Here is a 9,401-nt window from a genome sequence, read left to right on the forward strand (position 1 = left end):
CGGAAATTCCAAATCTCTTAAACTAACCAAATATTTTTCCAAAATATTTAATTAATCCTACATCCTATATAATCAAACAATTTCAACAATTAACTCAAATACCGCATTAAATAATTTCAACATGGATAAAATTAAACTTAAGATAATTAAGATTAAAAATTACCTTATTTTGGAGCATTACAACAATATTTTTGGCAGTTCGATTTTAGAAATATGGAAGGGTTGGAAAGAAAAAACAAAAGGTGGGGTCGAGCATAGCGTAATTCAGTATATGTGTCCATCAACTCAATAACTAAAAAAAAAGGTTTGCTATCAAACGTTAGTTGGTGAGCCACTAATTGAAGAAGAAGCAATCAACTATGCATGCAAAAAAAGTTGGGAAAATTATTTTTTTCCACCAAAATTCGTGGAAAGATCAACTACTAAAATTATTGGTATCTTTAAGTCTCTTCCTCATGTACATGAATGAAGATCAAAGTGTTAAGTCGTCACATGTAAATTTAGATATTTAGAGAGACAATATTTGCTTTTCTTTTTCGTGCTCCTATTATTATATTATTATTAAACTAAACCTTTCTTTATTGTTATATTCTACTTGCGACTCTTCGAATTTCTATTATATTTTATGATGTTTTTTTATAGGTGTGTAAATAAGAACGATATTTATTTGATTTAGTTACATAAAATTTTTTCCTTTAATCAATAATTTGTTTTTTGTTTATCATATTATATTAGAATGTATTTATTTTCATATCTATTATCGTACTTTGAAATGTTACTAACAAAAATTTATATTTTAAGTGTCATGCACGTGTTTAGTACCGGTATATATATATATATATATAAAACAAACTTTGTTGCTATGAAATCTTCATAGCATTAAATTTAGTTTATTGAAAATTGAAGTTTGTATACCATTTTTCATACCATTGCAAAAAAGAGTAGAAAATCAAGGACGGGATTGTAAAGTCAACGATAACAATTTTTCTCTTAGAATATTTTAAAAAATATTATCTTATGCAATATTTATTTATAATGTCTTTACGATTATTCCATTAATATGGAATTCACAATTATAATGACCTAAATGCAATTAGATTAAAACACACAAAGTTTAACTAGCTCAGCCGCCCAACTTGGTATTTTTGGTTATAAACTAGCCGTGGAATTAATATCAAATCCATATCTGTGTCGGCAAAATAAGCTTTTATTCACACACTCCATTCTCTTCCTGTTTTCAATCATTTAACTGGACAGCTGCAATCTGGCATTCAGTCCTTTGACACGTGTGACACATACTTCACTATTTGTCACTTTTTTTTTTACAAACTCTCAATACCTATCACCACCGCCTCCCTTTTCATTCTCTTTTTTCTTTTACGCTTCACTTCCTCTACCCTTTTCTTCTTCTTATCTTTTCATGAGGGAACCTGACCGGAGTTGCCGGAATGATGCCTCCGGAGATGCCGCCGTGGCCGCCCCTACCTCACCAAGGAGAAGGCGGCGGATGGATTGGTTAATGGTGTTGGTTCTCATGTTCATGTATTTTGGGATATACTTAATTCACCCATTTCAGCGTTTTGTGGGGAGTGATATGATCACCCATCTCAAATGCCCTTTGATCACAGTCACTGTTCCCTTTTGGACTGTTCCTGTAAGTCACCTACTCCTTTTCTTTTCTTTTTTAATTCTTAGTATTCTCACCTATAAATTCAGCTATTAACTTGATGCTTAATTAATTTCAGTATACATTTAGTGAATTAAAGCATACATTAATCATCATCTTAATTCGAGTTCAACAATTATATTACTTAATTGAGCATCAATTGAACACTTCGACGTTTGCAGTCTGAGTAAACTCAATAAACATACAATATATATGTAAAAGAAAACCACTCTCTTTTTTGTCCTTCGGTCTGTTGGAATGTTCCGACTTTACCTTCAAATTTAAGTCTTGTTTTGATTTAACCCAAGCTTAATTTGATCATGATTTTCACTTTACCTTCTTCTTTTAGATAAAATTATTAAATAACATTTTGTGTTAAATTAATTCAACAAAGTGAAATTTTAAATTAAATGAATTTGAATATTGATAAAAAAAAAAGAAAAAAAAAAACAGTGAAACCTTGTAAGTAATAATTCTTTAAAATTAATCAGTTTTACATTTAACACAAAAAAAGGAGTGAAAAGTCGAGTTAAAGGTCGAGTTAAGATCTTTATAGACCTGAGAACCAAATTGAAACAAAAGTTGAATATCCCAAAACATAATATTTCAAAAACTTTATACAGGAATCAATTTTACGTTTCAAAATGTTACAATAATTTTACTTGAAATTTAAGTTTTGTTTTGATTTTTACTAGGTTTGATCAAGATTTGCACTTTTACCAAGTTTTTTTTTAGTCAATATTTACTTTCAATGTCGATTAATTAATCTAATGAAGCGAGAATTGGAACTTAATTAATTTGAATATTGATGAAAAATAATGAAACATAATAAACTAGTTTAAAATTACTTAATCTTTCTATAACGTCACTGAAAACAAGAAATGAGAATTCAGCGTAATGTATTTGAAATATAACATTTTAACTTCTTAAAACCTATTGAAACCGAACTCTAAATTTAAGAACTTAAAATTGTAACATTTTAAAACATAGTGACAAAAATGTATATGTTCCCCCCCAAAAAAAGATGTAATAAACTTTTATAGCAGAAAGTCATCAAACCAATTATTTAAGTGTTTATATAAAAGTTTATTGACCTTAGAATTTTCTTCTTGAATAAAATGACATTTATTTCACATGTTACTGTAGATTAAAAAAGATGTCTTAACTTATCCATGGCTCGAACTCTCGAGTCCTTGCTTTTATGACAAGGACACTTGTATTCAGAGAAGTTAACAAAAAACAAAGTCTTTTTATAGATAGATGACATGAGGAAAAAAAAGAAAGGAGAGGGCTGATAATTTGTGTATTTCATGGTGTGTGTTAGTTGTATGCAGTTGTGTTGCCAATTGGAATCTTTGTGTTGGTGTATATGCGAAGGAGAGATGCCTACGATCTTCATGATGCCATTTTAGGTGATTATGCCTCAAATTTAATGATTTATTTTGTTTATATACAGCCGTTTTGTTTTAATTTAGTTTTTTCTTTTGAAAATATATAGGTATTCTCTTCTCTGTTCTAGTAACAGGGGTTCTAACTGAAACAACTAAGAATGCAGTTGGTTGGCCAAGGCCAGATTTCTTTTGGCGTTGCTTTCCCGATGGAAACGAAGTAAGTATAAGCTTTGGTTTACAAATGACCTAATAGTTATTTTGATGCCTTTGTGACTTGAAGTTGGTGGCTCCATGTTTAAGGCTTTACACATACTAGTGGTGTTCACAACTATTTATAATCTACCATTATCTATATGTTGTAATACTAAATCTCTTGGTTACATATTTACTATTTTCCTACCTATCTTTGCTATAGTGTTTAATGCTTACTCAGACTAAAAAATAGTTTTTTGCACCTCATACGAACATAGACTACTATATATAACAAACTGAGTCCTCCCACACACTAAAGTTTTAATTTAGCCTGGCTATGTGGGTTAAGATTTCTACCTAGATTTAAATCGAGATCTATTGCAATAGCCATATCTTATATATCTGCTCATATTCTCACCCCATGAGATTTAATCATATAATTTAATGTTATTAATTTCCCCATGAGATTTAACCATTACATTTTAATGTTATTAATTATATTATTAATTTCCTTAGGTTTACGATCGATTGGGAAATGTCGTTTGTCATGGGAAGAAAAGTTTCGTGTTGGATGGATACAAGAGTTTTCCCAGTGGTCATGCTTCATGTAGGCAATAACACTACTTGTTTTTTATTCCTTTTTTTTCTTCCTTTAAGCTCCTGAAAGATAGTCATGAAAAGGTTAGAGATGGACCATCATAAAATTAAATTGAGATGGAGTAGTCTGGGCAGCTTTTAAAGATTGTGAGGTTTCTCCATTCTTTTATCTTAAACATCCTGCAAAACGGTGCATTTTTAGTTCGCCATTCCTTGGGTCATATTCGAATTCTTTGCAGTGTATTATTTAAATATGTGTGTGTGTGAAAAGATACCTTAGTAATCTTAATTAGATACATATAGGACTTGTTACGTCGTCAATTGGTTTTTAATTAGATGGAATCACCTTTATCTAGTGTCAAACGAAGATCATTTCCAAGAATTATGAACAAGAAAGATGCACCATTTTGGAAGGCCATATTGATGATCTTCTATTGAAAAGATGGAGAAACCTCTTAATCTTATTAAGATATACAAATTACTTCTCTCAAAATTTGTTGGTTTTGAGAAGAAACAACGTTTTTATCTGATAACAAAAAAACATGTAGTTATAAACACAGGTAACAGAAAGACTTCAAATAGTTATAGTGAATTAAAAAAATAAAATTTGTTGATCTTTTGTAAGAAAAGAAAGAATTTTCTTTTTCAGGGTCATTTGCTGGTCTTGGTTTTCTCTCATTATACTTATCAGGCAAGCTAAAAGTATTTGAGCATGGAGGAGGCCATGTCGCAAAATTGCTTTTGGTTCTCCTCCCTTTGTTGATTGCTTATATTGTTGGGATCTTTATGGTGAATGACTATATGCATCATCCCCAAGATGTTTTTTTTGGTTCTCTCATGGGTAATTTATTCTTGATATATTCCTTACCCTTTTTTCCTTTACTTTAAAGGCAGAGATGAAAGTTAACTAATTATCACATTTATCAACATTTAAATCTTTGTTAATATCTTGGTAAACTCTATTGTGGTGTTTAGACATTCATGTATTGTACTATTTTACTAGATGGTCTACCCCAAATTACAAAAGAGCTAAGGATAAAATTTGGTGGATTCCTGTAACCTTTCGAGTTTATCCCCGAGTTTAGAAGATGGGTATGGATGAATATGATTACATTCAAATCAAAGGAATTCCTAGGTATATAAAAGTATGGTCAAGAAAGATTTAGAAGAAAATAAACTATCATTTATAACGACAAGAATTTTCGAGTACAGAAACAACCTTGCATTAGTGTTAGGTCGTAGGTCGAATCAAATAATATGTATAGGTGGCTGAATATCAAGATCATGTTCTTGTTCATTGTTGTTCAAGGGATGTTCATAGATTGGGTTGGGTTTATATAGATCTGTCAGATTAAGAAATTAACACTGATTAATCCAATACAAAATATTGGTTCTCTTTCCTTTATCAAGAACCATTGATTTTGCAGGTCTTTTAGTGGCTAAACTGGTTTATTTGCAGTTCTTTCCATCCCCACATTATCATAGAGGTAAAATAAACCATTTTAATCTTCTTTAATTTCTAGAAGATTTTTTTAGAATGATTTCTTTGGTTTCATGTAGATGATTTCGTTCCGACTCCAGTGCAATCTAGAACCATTGTCCAAACAAGCGACATTCCGGTGCAATCTAGAACCATTGTCCAACCAAGTGACATTCCAGCGATTGCGCCTGTGGGCAGGCCGATGGATATCGAAGCCCCTGCTCCCCTCGAAAGTAGAGGGCTGTGACAAACAAAAGTGAAAAGGCACTCATTTTCTCAAGATGTGAACACTAAATCTGTAACGCCCCAAAAATTTAGATAATTTTGGAGTCAGTTATCTTAATTTTGTTTATCTAGATTTAATTTATTGGGCGTTATTTTGAATCCATTTAATGAGAATTATTTGATTTAAGTGAGAATTAAAATTAATTAAATATTTCTTGGATGAATATTTAATTAATTAGAGGTTTTGACACGTGGTGTTTGTTGAGTTTTTATTAAATGGTAGGTTAAGAGAATTAAGTAAAGTTGTGGATTTTTAGTGTTGTTGAAGTTGAATTTAATTAAATAATTATGGATGTTATTTAATTAAATTGTGGGGTGGAAAGTTTGTTGGAGATTTAATAATTATATGTATATGTGGAAATATATATATAATTATTATGTTAAAGGAAAAGATAATTATATTTGTTGAAATATAATTATTTAAGGAAAAGATAATTGTATTTTGGAGAAAGATAAATAATAATTGATTATTGTAGAAGATAATTAATTATTGAAAGTTAAATCTTGATTATGGAGTGGAGTTGCTATGGTTGGGTTAAGATAATTCATGTTAGAAGTTATAAGTGATTTATTGGAAAAGATTTGATTGATTAAATTAATTGAGAATTTAAGTTAATTTGAGATGTTGGAGGGAAAAGTTACTTTTGGTGGACTTGGATTTAATTGAGTATATATATATGGATATATTTATTTAATTAATAATTTGGAAAAGTGAAGTTAATTATATTATGGAATATAATTATATTTGTTTGGAAAAGAAGATAATCCATGAGGAAAGAGATGGTTGATTTGATTGGACGAAAAAGATATATATTTATTTACAAGAGAGAATGATGGTTTAAATAAATATATATGTTTATTGTAGATTTTGGTGAGAGAAAAATAATAATAATAAAGAAGTATTATTATTATTATTAATGGTTATAAATGCCTAAGATTTTGTGCATTTAAGGCATTTATTTAGGAAAGATAATAGGAATAAAGATATATGTATATTTTTTGGTATTATATATATATCCTAAAAGGAAAAGGAAAAGAAAATAATAATAATAAATATTATTGTTATTATAATATATATATATATATATATATATATATATATATCCTAAAAGGAAAAGGAAAAGGAAATAATAATAATTATTATTATTGTTATTATTTGGGTCTATAAATAGATTGGAATGCTTAAGTTGGAAAGTAAAGGAAAAAGAAAAAGGTTCTTCATCTTCTTCTCTAAGATAACCCTCTGTTGTCGCTGCTTCATCAGTTGGAGTTAAGATTGGTCTCTTTGGAAGCTTGAGGATTTAAAGTGATGTATTTTTTCATCAAGGATAAGAGGATTTTCCAACCTCCATCTGAGTAACCTTGGTAAGCCAATAAAATTAAATTAATATTTTATTAATTTAATTTTGGATCTATTTGGGTTTTCTGTAAAAGGTTCAATTGGCTAAACTTTTTAAGATTTAAATCTTGGATTTTTCCCAATCAAGGTTGAATTGGTTTCAACCCTTTTTTTTTAGAAAGTTAATTAATTTGGGAGAATTTTTGGATGTTAGCCAATTGCTAATTTCATTAATTAAGATACTAAGTGTTCCTTTTATGATTAGGATCAAGTTAATTGGAGAATTTTACTGTCAACTAGGGAGTACCTTTGTTTGGCTAAAATCTCCAGGTAAGAGATTCTCCTACTAGACCTTCGAACTGAATTCAAGAGACCGCATGTAATTATGATTATGCATTGATGGTAGCTAAAATGCATAATTTGATGATAATGATTATACTGAGATTATGATGATAGTTGATGTTGATGATGATGACTGAGATTATTATGTTGATGATTGATGATGATGACTGATGTTATGTTAATGACCGGTAGTATGTTGTTGATGACTGTTGATGATTGTTAATGCATGATATATTAATCACATGATTAAGGACGTTAAGATTAATACTCATGCCATGTTATGATGTTATGTTATGCTACATGCTATGGATAGGGTGTTCTGTTAACTTTGTCTATTAGAGTCGTACCTGCATGGGTGTCCTTCGAGATCACCACCTATTTAGGACTGTGTGGTCCGACGGGACGCCAGTCTAGCATGGATATAGATATGATTCGAGTGATTCGACGGGGTCCTCGCATCCCGATTGTCTTAGTGTTACCCCCGGGTTCACTATAGACCAGCATGTCCTAGGTGCTCCCTCGGGACACCGAAGACCAGATTTTCGTTCCTACGGGAGCGCATGTTGCACGTGTTCGGGAACGTGCCAGAGATTGGGTACCATTTTCAGGACTCTAATGGGAAGTTAACAGACACCTAGCGGGACTAGTAGTAGGTCCCTTACTGAGTATATGTTTATACTCACTCTTTCTATGTTTAACATTTGAGGCGAAGGTAAAGGTAGAGGAAAGCTGGCGAGCGACAGAGAAGGATCCGTGACATGCCATATGGGGACTCAGTTTTGCTTCCGCGTTTATGTCTCAGTGTTTTAATATTCCGTTTTTAATGAAAATTTATTCTTCCTTCGTTTCAAAAAGTGTCTCTTGTCATTGTTTCTTTTTAGTAACGACCTCAGCTTAGTATAAAGAGTTGGGTCGTTACAAAATCATCTTGAAGCAAAAGAGAAAGAACAAGGTTCAAGTTGATCTCTGATGAATTTGTTTTGTGTTCATTTGATTGAAGAACTATATTCAAAATCTGCATATATATATAGCTAGATGTGCAAATTTCAGTTCATATACATATGTGCATGTAATGATTTAGTATATATCTATGTATATAAGAAACATAGGACTATTCAATGCACAATAAAGTTACATGCAACAAGTTAATCAAGGATAATATTTAGTGACAACAACAAATTTTTGCAGTAAAAGGTTGAAAAAAATGTGTCGTCACAAAAGATTACTATTAGCAAAACGTTTTAAATTTGATAATAATATCGCGCTAAAAATTATATAGTTTTAGTAATGATATAGAAATGTTGCTAAAAGTTTAGTAAAATTATTTATTTTTTTCTTTTTTAATTTCTTTCCACTTTTTCATTAAACAATTTATTAATTAAAAAGCTCTTTCCCTCTACCCAATCCGAAAATCTCCCCCAAACCCCAAAAACCTCTCCATCTCCACATTTTCTCGTCCAGCACTTGATCGATGGCGAATCACGAACTACAAGGACGGCAAACCACAACCTACAAAATGCCTCTCCACACTCCCGTCGATCGATAGCGTACCACATTGTCGCTCAAATAGATCCAAACGCCTTTGCAACGCTGCTGCTTGGATTTGGCCACCGACCGATGACGAACAACGAAGTTGCTTGAGAACGGCCTCGAACTTCCCCGAATGCTTCTACAACGTTTCTGTAACCCTTCTATTCGGATTCAACAACGTTTTAGTGACTTCTTCGAATGCTTTTGCTTCACAATCATAGCGACCCAAGACATTCCGTTGAAATGTTTTAACTTTTAAAATTTTTAGGACAGTAGTCTTTGGGTTTTGGGTTGTTGAAGATTTCTTCTGTTAATTAGATTTAAGATTGAGTTTTTTCTTTTTCAATTTGAGCATCTCCTTAGTTTTTTCATTTAGCTTTGTTTGCGTAACATAAAATTCATTTTCAAGAAGTCTAATAGTAATACAATATTCTTATAGACATCTCCTTTACACATCTGTGAAGCCTAAAATATATATCTTGCTTTTACTTAATATTTTTTTTTCCTTCTAATTGTGAAAAAATGCTCCACAAATAACTGTCATAAAAAGTTTATTTTGTGTCATCTTCATGATCATAG

The 9,401-nt window shown here is 30.9% G+C and overlaps 1 protein-coding gene across 3 annotated transcripts; it reads left to right on the forward strand.

The window, feature by feature from the left end:
* Positions 1–1,254: 1,254 nt before the first annotated feature.
* Positions 1,255–5,919, forward strand: LOC103487513 (putative lipid phosphate phosphatase 3, chloroplastic). Of its 3 annotated transcripts, none has more exons than XM_008445852.3 (7): positions 1,255–1,654; positions 2,991–3,078; positions 3,165–3,274; positions 3,766–3,856; positions 4,496–4,687; positions 5,274–5,333; positions 5,407–5,919. In XM_008445852.3, exons 1-7 carry the CDS (start codon positions 1,421–1,423, stop codon positions 5,571–5,573), a joined length of 942 nt encoding a protein of 313 aa, XP_008444074.2. In that variant the 5' UTR covers positions 1,255–1,420; the 3' UTR covers positions 5,574–5,919. The 3 variants fall into 3 exon arrangements, with proteins under 3 accessions (XP_008444074.2, XP_016899845.2, XP_016899846.2); XM_017044357.2 differs by having other exon boundaries at positions 1,475–1,654; positions 3,001–3,078; XM_017044356.2 differs by lacking the exon at positions 4,496–4,687 and having other exon boundaries at positions 1,273–1,654.
* The last annotated feature ends 3,482 nt before the right edge of the window (positions 5,920–9,401 follow it).

Source organism: Cucumis melo, chromosome 7 (genome assembly GCF_025177605.1).
Source record: "Cucumis melo cultivar AY chromosome 7, USDA_Cmelo_AY_1.0, whole genome shotgun sequence".
In the NCBI taxonomy this organism is placed as follows: Eukaryota; Viridiplantae; Streptophyta; class Magnoliopsida; order Cucurbitales; family Cucurbitaceae; genus Cucumis; species Cucumis melo.

What these genes read in the sequence shown, in the direction of transcription:
- LOC103487513 (XM_008445852.3), top strand. Translation starts at nt 1,421, where the DNA reads ATGAGGGAACCTGACCGGAGTTGCCGGAATGATGCCTCCGGAGATGCC. An exon ending in TCTTCATGATGCCATTTTAG is followed by an intron (nt 3,079 to 3,164) that starts GTGATTATGCCT and finishes GAAAATATATAG; the next exon opens with GTATTCTCTTCTCTGTTCTA. An exon ending in ATCCCCACATTATCATAGAG is followed by an intron (nt 5,334 to 5,406) that starts GTAAAATAAACC and finishes GGTTTCATGTAG; the next exon opens with ATGATTTCGTTCCGACTCCA.